Source organism: Chiloscyllium punctatum, chromosome 49 (assembly GCF_047496795.1).
Source record: "Chiloscyllium punctatum isolate Juve2018m chromosome 49, sChiPun1.3, whole genome shotgun sequence".
NCBI classification, from domain to species: domain Eukaryota; kingdom Metazoa; phylum Chordata; class Chondrichthyes; order Orectolobiformes; family Hemiscylliidae; genus Chiloscyllium; species Chiloscyllium punctatum.
This window is the reverse complement of record NC_092787.1, coordinates 26,286,211-26,299,570: the sequence shown is the minus strand read 5'-3', so window position 1 is coordinate 26,299,570 and position 13,360 is coordinate 26,286,211. Positions and strand designations below refer to the sequence as shown.

The window sequence follows — 13,360 nt, the reverse complement described above, 5'->3', positions numbered from 1 at the left end:
GCCAGGATATATGTGATTTATCTGATCTGTGAAAAGGTGCTGTAGGATCTTTTACGAGCACTTGAGAGAACACTTGAGTTTTTGGTTTAATGGGTCGTCTAATAGACAGCACCTCAAACAGTACAGCACCCAGCACTGCACGCAGGGGTCAGTCCAGATAGTGCACTGAAGTCTGGAAAGGGTGGTGAATCCGTCACCTTGTGAATCAGGGCAGAATGATGAATCACAACCGTTTGACATCTGCATTGCTCAATTAAGCCACCACTTTATAGTTCTTCCTCGTATAACTGAATGTGAAGTCCAGCACATTAATTTGAACTATACAATTCAATCATACAGCCCATGAGTAACTTCTATTTAATTTGTTGACTGTTGCTACAGTGGTCCAACAACCTAGAAGTCACTTCCTGGCATCACATTAAATAAATCAATTCCAGAGATACTTATTCAGTGACTGGTGCATATGCCTGCAATTTCTCAATAACTTCCTAATCACACATCAAAAAAAAATCTTCAGTTAATGCTTGCTACTCTCTCTTGCATTTAAGAGCCATTTCAAGCCTGGTTCTTAAATTGTACCAAAATATAGTTGCTGGATCATTTATTCGAGCATTGAAAAGGGTGTTTTTAGTATATGCCATAAATTCTACGTCTCTCAGATTACAGTTGCTTTATTAATATCAAACACATTGCATACACGAACTATGTAGACTGAGCGTGAGAATGAAAACATGTTACAGCTCAAAGAGCTTAAAAGATGATGTTGGCAGACAGCTGTTGGATTAATAGCTACAGCACTGGACTGTAAGAGTCAACCAAGAAAGTGGAGTTTTAATCAGAGTCATCTAACATTGTTGTAATGGGGACATCCCAGGGAAAGTGGAGAAGGACTTTATTGCATCATTTGGGAAACTAGTGCTTGAAAGGAAGGCTTGCATCCCTGCCAGTGGGGAGATGCTGCTAGCATATGGACAATGTTATTACACCTTCCGCTTCCCCTCCATGGATAGAAAAGTCCCATTTGACTATTCGATATATGGACTATTGGGAGGAAAGGAGAGGGGAAAGGAACACAAAATTCAACAAAAATAAAATGACAGTTTAAGTTAAGTTAGTGTCATCATGTGTAATGTGTGGAGGCCTCTGTCACAGAGACGGGTCATTGCTTGTCACAATAGTCACTGGTTCTTTCTGTTCTGTGATCTTACAGTTGAACCTTCAGAATGCTGCAACATTAACTAGCTCTTCAAGTTGAACAATCACATGCTGCTGCGTTCATGTTGCTGTGCCAAAAGAGTGCCAAGATAAATTATAACAACGAGGTCATTCAACCTTCCGTCTAGAATGGTTCTATAAACTCTCATCCCAGCCCCTATCCTGCCTCTCTTCCAGTGCAGCAGTGACTCTCTCAGTCCTATATTTAAATGTTCTGGTTGGAAGCTATAGCTCTGGTCTACTCTTCTGACAAAAATCAACAGATTTATCCTTTTAGCTTCATCCTTCTGTATACCCCTCAATTCAAGTTAGAAATCATAAGAATAATTATAAAGGCACCTGTAAACATAATTTCTATTTATACTGCATGCTCCACAGCCTCAGTATACCCCTTAGTCTTTCAGCCAACTAAGTACTTTAAAATTGTAGTCACTGCTTGAGTGTAGAAATTGCAGCAACTAATTTACATAAGCAGCAATAGCATAATCACCAGTAAAGCTGTTTATAAAGTAATGATGATCTAACGGATGGATTAGTTTCTTTTCTCATCTCTAAAATAGTGCCACTGTATAGGTTAGTCTATCTGAGAGGGCAAACAGGGTCATGTTTTAAAAGAAAACCAAATGGAGAATCTCAGTAGGTCTGGCAGCATCTACAGAGAGAAAACAGAGTTAATGTTTCATGGCCAGAGATCCTTCTTCAGGTTTCCAATATCTGGTGTTCTTTGTTTTATTCCTGGTCTTAAATTAAGATCTCATTCAGAGGATAGCATCTCCCGCAGTACAGCACTTGGTCAGTATTGCACTGGAAGCATCAGGCTCCAGTTTGTGCTCTAGTTGCTGCAGCGGCTCTTGCAGCCACAACCCACAGTGTACCCAAGGCTGACAGGTACCTTTAAGAAGCAAACTAAAGGTTCTGCATGAACTAAGCCAAATAGAATGACACTGTGGCCTGGCTCCACAGAATACCAATGTGGTGGCAGAATTCAGCAGTGATTCCCATCGTACAATCCCAGACATTAGTCACTGTGAAAATTCACCAATCGGAGGTTAGGCATTTTCCCCGGGGAAAGAACAAGTAAACCAGAGTCATGCTTGAATCATTCACATACTTTCCAGCTGCTAAATGCACTAGCAACGGCTGCTGCCAAGAGTGTGCTGACTAGCCACCTTCTTTTGCTGTTTCTGGTGAGAGATCTCATAAGCACCAAGAAACAGCGATGTGTCGCTCCCATGTCATTACCATTTCATTCAAGTCAGATTAAAAGGTGTCCCGTAAAGTTGCTTTCACAAAAACTGGACATTGCTAAGAAAATGTTACCAGAACAACGTTGAGCTGATCAAACATGTCAGCAGGTTTACACATGCCTCAACTTTAAGCACCAGCACATCTTCCTGCCATCACTGACTGGATCATTGCTCTAACTTCAAAAAAGATCAATATGTCAACACGCATCCAAGCTGGTCATAGTGACCCAACAGTAAATGTGAAAGTGGTCAACTGCTTTATCCAAGGGCTTTTTTTAAAAAAAAGGGTTGATATAGCCATCCGGTCATCGGTGTTCAACATGGAATAATTCACCATTGTGTGGATTGTGGGTGCACGGATTTCAGGGAGATGGCTTGAAGCCCACCTCTGTAACCTCCTAGAGAGCGCAGGTCTCTACACTCCTCCAGTTTTGACCTCTTGTGCATCCCTGAATTTTAATCATTCCACCATTAATGGTTGTGCCTTTAGCTGCTCAGGGTGTAAGCCCTAGAATTTCCAGCTTAGCCCATCACCACTCTTCCTACTCCATTAATATACTCAAAACCTACTTCCCACCAAGCTTCTGATAATCCTCCTGAAATGCACATTGGGAATTTTACATTAAAATGCCAACATCCAGGAGGTGACCGGAAATTAAGCTGGACCAACCATATAAATACAAGAGCATGCCAGAGACTGGGAATTCTCACATCAACTAATTCACCTCCCCAAAACCTATTCACCATCTACAAGGCACAAATTAACAATGTAATGGTGTACCTCCTCTTGGCTGGATAACTGCAGCTCCAACAACATTCATGAAGCTTGACTTCTTCCAGGACAAAGGAGTTTTGCTTAACTGGCAACCATTCACCACCATTAATATTCACTCTGCCACCAAAACACAGCAGTAGCAGCAGCAGCAGCGTGTGCTATACACAAAATGAACAACAATTCACCTGGAATCCTTAGATTAGTCCTTCCAAACCTGTGACTAGTACTGTCTAAAAAGGCCTGGGAAATCAACGTCTGCAAATTTCCCTCTAAATCATGCTGACTTGGAATTATGTCACTGTTAATTCACGGTCAATGGGCCAAAACTCTGAAACTTCCTTCAACACTGTAGTTATCCTACATCACATGGTGCAGTGGTTCAAGAAAGTAGCTCACCACCACACACTTGAGGGCAATTAGGGAGGGTAACAAATATTGGTCTAGCCAGAGATGGCCACTGAATTAATAAGAAAGTATAAAACTCAAGTTGCAAGGTTAGCCATCATGTCCTGGTTTGAATGACACTGCTTAACCTACTATGTTGAGGAAAATAGTGAGGTGGTACTAATAATCACTAGGCCAGCAATCCAAAGGCCCAGATTAATGACCCCTGTATTTTTTCTTTAGGGATGGTGGAATTTAAATTCAATTAATAAATCTCAAACATCCAAACAACAAAAGTACAGCTCAGTCATGGTGTCCATGACAATGAATTATTTAAAAAACTCATCTTGTTCATTGCATGTCCTTTAGAAAATACATCTGCCATCTTCACTAATCTGGCCTACATGTGACTTCAGACCCATGGCAACATTGTTGACTTGTAACTGCCCTCAAACAGCCTGGCAAGGAACTCAGTTCAAGGGCAACAAGAGACAGCCATCAAATGCTAATTCTGCCAGTGATGCCCACATCCCACGAGAGAATTAAAAGAAATCAAATTGGCTGTAGTCATGCATCTAGTTTACAAAGCACTTCAACTGCTTCACCAGACTGAATCTTTGAATCTTGATTGAAATACTCAAGGAGCCACTGCATTGTCCGAATGTCATTCTTCAGATGCTTGTTCAAGTTGACATTAGCAAATTCCCTGAAGAAAAGCTGGGATTCTTCTTGGATCTCAGCTGACATTCCTCCATGGACATACCACCAAAGACAAACTAATGTGTGAAACACTCGGTGCAAATTAGTTATCACATTGGTAATAAATGCCTTCCAAAACACCTTACAACCATTAGACTCCAAAATATTTCACAGTGTGATGTGCTGCAACATACTCTATTGTTCTTGGCTGCTCCTATAATCCTCGAGGAGAAAGTGAGGACTGCAGATGCTGGAGATCAGAGCTGAAAATGTGTTGCTGGAAAAGCGCAGCAGGTTAGTCTGGGGGGAGATCAGAGCTGAAAATGTGTGAAGAAGGGCCGATTCCTGATGAAGGGCTCATGCCCAAAACGTCGATTCTCCTGCTCCTTGGATGCTGCCTGACCTGCTGCGCTTTTCCAGCAACACATTTTCTGCTCCTATAATCCATCTGCCATGCATTAGGGATCTCCTCTAAATCCCCACAACCTATTCTAAATTCTGACAGAGATGCTATAAACCTCCTCAAACTCACTGCTGAGAACTTTCTCTCATCATCTGCTTAACAGCCTCTTTTTCTAACCATGTAATTGTTCCACACTCTCCACACAGAACCATTTCACCTCAGATAGTTGACACTGAGAAACTGAAACAGAGTTCCTTCAAACTGTGGATAGTTTTAGAAGGAGGGAATGTTATGCCACTTTATCAATTGTACTGAAGTATGGAAACCACTAGTTGACAAATAAAACAGATTCAACTGATAAATATTGTGAACAAAGCCATTTGCTCAGTAAACAGTCACCTGTTTGTATATGTTAACAACAAAAATGTCAATTCTCTGAATTAAGCAGCAAGCTAGGCATAAAGTGTTTGCTGTCTTGTTATGTGCTTTGTCTTAATATTTATTCAGTGAGAGATCATCTATGACTGTGTTACATCATCTGTCAGATTGATTCTCAGCATTTCAACCTCATCAAACCAAGTAATCACTGACCTACTATTATTTTGATCAGAATCTGCATTTGCAATCAATCATCAGCAGGTTTTGCTGTCTGTGCTGAGGGGCAAACTATACTTACCCAGAGGCATTTGTAAGGCAGTCAAATGTCTCAAGTGGATGAGTAACATTCACCTGCTACCTTGACAGGCAGGTTATTTCCTCAAGAACCTGGGAAGCATAACCAGGCCTTGAGTTTATTGATGTTGCAGTCAACCAAAGCACACTTACTTAGAATTCCATTCGCCACCTTTGCTCCAATCACAGTATGTTGTGTTCATTATAGTAATCAGTAAAACTGGGCAAATTCGTAGAAGCAGAGTCTTGCAATTAACCCTTCACCTACACAAAGTTATAACTTGCATTTAAGCCGGAAAAATGCCCCAAGGCACCACAGAGAGTGTAACTTCTAAGTTTAAAAACAGACACTTAAGTGTTTAAAACATGAAAGGAAATTTGCCCATCAGTTTCAGCTAGTTTTCCTACTTTAGGATGGAGCCAAAGGAATTATAATTAGTTGTCAATCAATCAACAGATAATATAACCAAATGGAAATAGCATGCACAAGACAAACTGCTTCGAGCATTTAAAAGGTACAGGGCATAGTACAGTATATACAATTTCAACTTTATATTGTTCACAGTATAATGCTGCTGATTTTACATCAACAATGCACACCAACTGTGTGGACTCGACGGGCCAAATGGCTTGCTTCCACACTGTAGGGATTCTATGATCTGAATTACAACAGTATGGCCAAAGCTGCTTTGTAAATTCTGCGCCTGCACCTGGGTAATGTTCTATAAAGGGAAAAAATTGGAAACCAGGAACCTAATTCTGATTAAATTCAAATGGTCAAGTTAGTGGAAACTAAATAATTTAGATGATGGGTTTCAGATGTGTTCACGTTTGTGCTGAACATCTACTAGAAAGAAAAGTAAACCAACATAATCATTGCTAATAAACCATGTGCATTCTGGTGCACCGTGTAATCTAAAAAGCGTGTTAAGGAACCAGCATGTTACATGAAAGACTTGCTCTATGATCTACATTCATTCCGTCAGGACGAACTGTACTGGTGTTTTATGTTGACTACAATTGCTCATCTACATTTATTATGCAATTGGAAACCAATTATTACAGAACATTTCAATTGTATTTTAAATCCAATGGCCTCATTTGTGAGGTTGTCTGAGAGGTCAATAGATTTTTCATGTGCAAAAACAACTCAATAGGAGAAACTGCCATGCAGAAACATGCTTCAAAGCTTCTCTGACACACTAACATTTTCTATCCAGTGCTGACTTTGACAGTATGAAAACTATTTTAAGATGGCATAGAGTCATAGAGGTGTACAGCATGGAAACAGACCCTTCGGTCCAACTTGTCCACGCCGATCAGATATCCTAACCTAACCTAGTCCCATTTGTCAGCATTTAGCCCATATCCCTTTGAACCCTTCCTATTACGTACCCATCGAAATGCCTTTTAACATGTTACAGTTGTACCAGCCTCCACCACTTCCTCTGGCAGCTCATTCCATACATGCACCACCCTCTCCGTGAAAAGGTTGCCGCTTGGGTCCCTTTTATATCTTTCCCCTCTCACCCTAAACCTAAGCCTTCTAGTTCTGGACTCCACCACCCCAGGGAAAAGACTTTTTCTATTTATCCTATCCACGCCCCTCATGATTTTATAAACCTCTATAAGGTCATCCCTCAGCCTCTGACAGTCCAGGGAAAACAGCCCTAGCCTAGTCAGCCTCTCCTTATAGCTCAATCCTCCAACCCTGGCAACAGCCTTGTAAATCTTTTTCGAATCCTTTCAACTGTCACGACATCCTTCCAATAGGAAGGAGACCAGAATTACACACAACACTCCAAAAGTGTCCAAACCAATACCCTGTACAGCCGCAACATGACCTACCAACTCGTATACTCAATGCCCTGACCAATAAAGAAAAGCATAGCAAATGCCTTCTTCACGATCCTATCTACCTGCGACTCCACTTTCAAAAAGATCTATGAACCTGCACTCCAAGGTCTCTTTGTTCAGCAACACTCCCTAGGACCTTAATGTTAAGTGTACAACTCCTGCTCTGATTCACTTTTCTAAAGTACAGCACGTCGCATCATTCTAAATTCCATCGCCCACTCCTCAGCCCACTGGTCCATTTGATTAAGCTGCCTGAACTGCTGTGCTGTTCCAGCACCACTAATCCAGTATTTGGTTTTCAGCATCTGCAGTCATTGTTTTTACCTACATTTGATTAAGATCCCATTGTAAAGAGGTAACCTTCTTCACTGTCCACTACACCTCCAATTTTCTTGTCATCTCCAAACTTACTAACTATACCTCTTAAGCTCACATCCAAATCATTTATATAAACAACGGAAAACAGTGAACTCAGTACTGATCCTTTGGCACTCCACTGGTGACAGTCCTCCAGTCTGAAAAGCAATGCGCCACCACCACCCTCTGTCTTCTACCTTTGAGCCAGTTCTGTATCCAAATGGCTAGTTCTCCATGCATTCCATGAGATCTAACCCTGCTAACAGTGTCCCATGAGGAACCTTGTCAAACGCCTTACTGAAGCCCATATCGATCACGTCCACTGTTCTGCCCTCATCAATCCTCTTTGTAACTTCTTCAAAAAACTCAATCAAGTTTGTGAGACATGATTTCTCACTCTCACAACCATGCTGACTATCTCTAATCAGTCCTTGCCTTTCTAAATACATGTAAATCCTGTTCCTAATGTCGAGCGTGGGGTACTGGAAAAGTACAGCAGGTCAGGCAGTACCTAAGAAGCACGCCTTTCATCAGGCTTTTGCCCGAAACGTCGACACTCCTGCTCCTCGGATGCTGGCTGCCCTGACCTGCTGTGCTTTTCCAGCACCACACACTCTGGGACTCTGATCTCCAGCAACTGCAGTCCTCACTTTCGCCCTGTTCCTAATGGGTTGAGTAATTGATAAAAAAAAAATCACAATGTGCTGAATGCACCCCTTTTAATTAATAAATCTTAACGTGGGTAGGGGGTGGAAACACGAGTATTAGAGCATGCAACTCTGGCAAAGAGCAAAATGTCCTCCAAAATTCCGCTGTTTACGTCTGTGCCTACGCAGGCTGCTATCTCCCTCGTTCCCGCAGTCGCAGGAGAAGAGGCCTCTGCAAAGGTTTTTTTTCCCCCCCAGAACTAGGAATTCACCTTCAAGGCCTTTCTCAACTCGCCTCCTTTCCCAAGGCACATCAAGCCTTACCTTCCAGGTAGCAGCTGGATGAAGCAGACAGAGTCTTCCTTGATTTACACCCCACCAGCTTACGGCAAATCTCCAGCATTTTCATTTGTTTAACTTCAATTCGAAGTGATTCCTTTTTTTTCCGGTTTCCTCCTCTTCTTGCTTAGAAGTAGTCTCTTTCGTTTGGTTAAAATAATTCCAACTCCAAACCCCCCCTCCCCCCTTCAGAATTCACATCCAGAAGCAGAAAGGGGGTGGAGCGGTAAAGTGAGCAATTTGATTTAGCAGAGCGCAAAAACTTTTTTTTTGTTAGTTGCAGTCGGACGTGAAACTTAACGAACATGTACCGCACCCATTTTTCTTTTCGTAACTGTAACTCAAACCCAACTTAACTTTTGGGGAGAATTAGCTGTTCGAAGCTGTGGAGAGCCTGTGCGAGACATATGAGCCTGCTTTTCCTGAGCTCTCTGAACACAGCTTCCTCCCTCCCCCAGCACTGGGAGACTTGCTTACGTTCCACATCCAACAATGAAGCTCTTTGAAGCTCTTGCCTGGCTTCCATCGGTGACATCAGCAGACCGGAGCCACCCACACTGGCTTTAATAGAAGCCAGTCAAAGCTCAGCCTGATCATTCTTGTGTTTCTCCTCCATGGGCTCTCTGGCAAAAAGAGCTCAGGAGGGAGGAAGCATAAGGACCCCCACACCTTGACTCTGGAATAAGAGGGGGGGGGGGGGAAATCAGGGTAATGACTACTTTCCCCATCAAATGCATCTCTCTCATGATCGGTCTCACCCTGCCAGTAGAGCAGATATCCCAATACCAATCAGACTGCAGCAGTTCAAGGGGCAATTAGGTATAGGTAATACATGCTGGTCAGTCAACAATGACCAAATACCGTGAATGAATTTGGAAAAAAAATGGCAAAAAAGGTTTGACACAAGGATAAACGTCTTAATTAGCGTGGAATGGTTGGATTGGAGTACACTGCCCGATGCTGACACAGATTTAATGGAAACATTCAAATTGAGAATGAGTACTGTAAATACTTGGGAGAAAAATGGCAGGAACACAGATTCAGAGGCATGAAATGAGTGTAACTAACTGCTGTTCAAAAGAGCTAGTGCAAATTTGATGGATTAAGTAGCCTTCTTCCATTCTGTAAACCAAAGGAGAGAGATTTAAGGTGATTTGTAAAAGAATTATGATCCATCACTTCCCTACACGCATCAACCTTTGTGAAAAAACTCAGACCTTGTTTAAAGCTTTTCCCCCCTCACCCTAAATCTATGCCCTCTGGTTTTAGACTGTGCCACGTAAGGAGAAAGACCTTGACTATTCAGTCTATCCAGGCCCCTTATGATTATGTAAATTTCTATAAGATTTATAGAGCCTCCAACACTCCAAGGAGAAATGCCCTAGTCTATTCAGCCTCTCCCTATAACTGAAGCCCTCCAGTCCAGCAACATTCTTTTCTGCACCCTCTCATGTTTAACAATATCCTTCCTATAGAAAGACAACCAGAATTGCACGCAATGTTCTAAAAGCAGTCTCATCAATATCCTGTCCAGCTGCAACATAATGTCTCAATGTTGATTCCCAATGTTCTGACCAATGAAGAAAAACATGCTATACATCTTCCTCACCATCCTGGCTACCTGTGACTGCACTTTCAAGGAACTATGCACTTCAAAATGATGTAACTTCAATACTGGATTCTAACTTGCCAGTGTTAATTTTATTGCTTAATTCAAATCCTTCATAATATTTTGATCTAAACAATATTCAGTTATGAAAAGCGCAGGTCAGGCAGCATCCAAGGAGCAGGAGAATCGACATTTCGGGCCTTCTTCAAGGGCTTATGCCCGAAATGTCGATTCTCCTGCTCCTTGGACGCTGCCTGACCTGCTGCGTTTTTCCAGCAACACATTTACAGCTCTGATCTCCAGCATCTGCAGTCCTCACTTTCTCCTAATATTCAGTTACGGAAAGCCTTCAGGACATTTTTTTCAATCAGATAATGACTGAAAAGAAGTTGCAACAGCTGTATAATACTGCCGTATAAGCAGTACCTTCCAAGTAGAATTTTCCTATTAAATCGAGTGATTCTCAAACATGTTATTGTGTAGTTACATCTTGCATACAGCCCTACAAAACAGGAAGCTCCTGTTTCAATCATAGGTCTTGCCGAAGTTAGCTGATCTTCGCTAAGGCAACTCTGTAATGCTGCAGCTGACAAGAATGCTTGGATTCAAGCGGAGAGAAAATAAATCCTGTCTTGATGACATCCAATCACCCTGGTTCGAAAGTAAATTCGAGGATAATACTGAATCGGCCACATGTGATGCTCCCACAGTTGAATATCTTGCTAATGGATATTTCAGCCACCACGTAATTCATTGTGGATTAATCCTGCCAACGTTATCCTCCTGGTCCTATCTACTTCAATACTTCCCTGAAGACAAAGATTCCTTAATACTGTTTATTTTCTGTAGTCATCAGATACTCTCCTGTACAATAACTGATTCATACCAGTGTCCTGTAGCATCATAGCTAAAAATGATTCCTACTCTAATCCAAAGCCCATCACATATGCGATAGAGCATCAAGATCTAGCTGACTTCTCAGTTCCCCAAGCCTAGAGGCCAATTATTTAAACCTCCCTTCAACACCAGCAATTTACTAACTCAGACACACATATTTAGACCAGAATACAAGATATCGGAGCAGAATTAGTCCATTTGGCCCATTGAGTCTGCTTCACCATTCAATCATGGCCAAAATGTTTCTTAACCCCATTCTCCTGCCTTCTGCCTGTAACATTACCCATCAAGGACCTGTCATAAATACACTCAATCACTTGGCCTCCACAGACCTCTGCAGCAACGAGTTCCACAGATTCACCATCCCCCACTGAAGAAATTACTCCTCCTCATCTCAGTTCTAAAAAGGTCATTCCTTCAATTTGAGGCTGTGCCCTCAAATCCTGGTCTCTCCTACTAGTGGAAATATCATCTCCCAGACTACTGTATCCAGGCCTCTCATTATTCTTTAAGTTTCGATGAGATCCGCCCTCATCTTTCCAAACCCTATTGAGTACAGACCCAGAGTCCTCAACTAATCCTCATACGACAAACCCTTCATCCCCAGGATCACTCTTGTAAACCTCCTCTGGACCCCCTCCAAAGTCAGCACATCCTTCCTTAGATACAGGGCTCAGAACTGCTCACATTTCAAACACAGATTCACCAGAGCCTTATGCAGCTTTAGCAGTGCATCCTTACTCTTGTACTCCAGCCTTCTCAAAATGAATGCTAATATTGCGTTTGCCTTCCTGTCAACTGAATCTAGATGTTTGAACCAGAAATGTTACATAGAACATAGAACAGTACAGCACAGTACAGGCCCTTCAGCCCGTGACATTGTGCTGAGCATTTATCTGAATCTAAGATCAACCTAACCTACACACCCCTCAATTTACTGCCATCCACGTGCTTGTCCAATAGTTACCTATGTGGGTCAGCAAGCACTGCCCTTGAACTGAGCCAATAAGACAGATGCCTTAAATCTAGTGATGTTTGCGATCACTATTTTCCCCACACACTGGGGAATTTGACAATCAATGATGATTCTAGATTTATCGTGGAGGTGTAACCTATAAGTTATCATTAATGAACACTTAACGTGCTACACAAAATTTTATGCACTGCTAGCTTAATGGCAGGGTTAACTTTAAATAAAACCAAGATCTCTTTATAAAGATTTGGTGTTAATACTTATGACAATAATGTTACAGAATCAGTTCAAACCTGCAGTTTGTTTAAATATTTTAAATACATTTTAAGGAATTTTTTTTACTTGGAACAGTTTACCTATTTCCTTCCCATTATAAACCACTCACCACCATGCTTCATGCTTTGATTGAGAAGTATGGTAAACGCTGAGAAACTTTGACACCAGTTGTCAATGCGTTTCATAATCAGCCAGCAGGAAGTATGACTCAAACAACTTGAGATGGCCAGTAACAATGTAGATCACCTCACTCCATCCAGTTACCCAACTAGGAACAGATCATACTCAGCCAAATAAGGAAACCATGATCTAAGTAACAGGAAGCTTGCACTTAGCCATCAAGAGTTAGATGTTTTGTTTAAGTACGATGCTGTTACCACTAGCATTAAAGCCCTTCATCTGTCTCCTTATTTCTGCTAAATATTAGCAGAGGCTACACTATTATTACAGAGGTAAACATTGTTATCAATCTGCAAACACTAAGGTTCCACAACAATAAAGCACTCCCTCAAAAAGAAAGACTTACAATCACATTGAGCTTTTCAAAACCACCAGATGTCTCAAGTGCTTTACAGTCAATAAAACACTTTTGAAGTTTAGTCACTGTTGTAATGTAGGAAACATGGCAGCCAAACATATAAACAACTAATTTTTATAAACTGCAATATGATAATAAACAGATTGTTTGTGATGATGATGATAGAGGGTTAACTTTGGCCGGGAGACCAGGGATAACTCCTCTGCTGTTCTTTAAAACAGCCATCACCTGAGGAGTAAATTGGGACCTAGGTTTAAAGTCTCATCCAAAAGGATGATAGACTTCCAAGAATGCAGTGTTCCCTCTGTCTGTCCAGGACTGTCAGCCTTGATTTATGTACAATGAACAGTACAGCTCAGCCCACCAAGACTGCGCCAACACATACCTTGCTAAACTAAAAACCATTTGCCTCTGTGTAGTCCATATCCCTCCATTCCCTGCCTATTCATTTACCTGTCAAGGTGCCTTTTAA

At 41.6% G+C, this 13,360-nt stretch overlaps 1 protein-coding gene across 3 annotated transcripts in view; it reads right to left on the bottom strand.

Annotated features, from left to right (window-relative positions):
- The window catches only part of abl1 (c-abl oncogene 1, non-receptor tyrosine kinase), a 187,400-nt gene that overhangs the window by 104,456 nt on the left and 69,584 nt on the right, over positions 1-13,360 (bottom strand). The window contains exon 1 of one of the 3 annotated variants that reach the window (XM_072565965.1): positions 8,581-9,095. The exons of the other annotated variants lie outside the window; for them this stretch is intronic. Within the exon in view, the coding sequence (XP_072422066.1) occupies positions 8,581-8,665 (85 nt within the window). The 5' untranslated portion in view covers positions 8,666-9,095. Of the gene's footprint in view, positions 1-8,580; positions 9,096-13,360 lie in introns of those variants that run through there. 3 annotated transcript variants of the gene reach the window in all.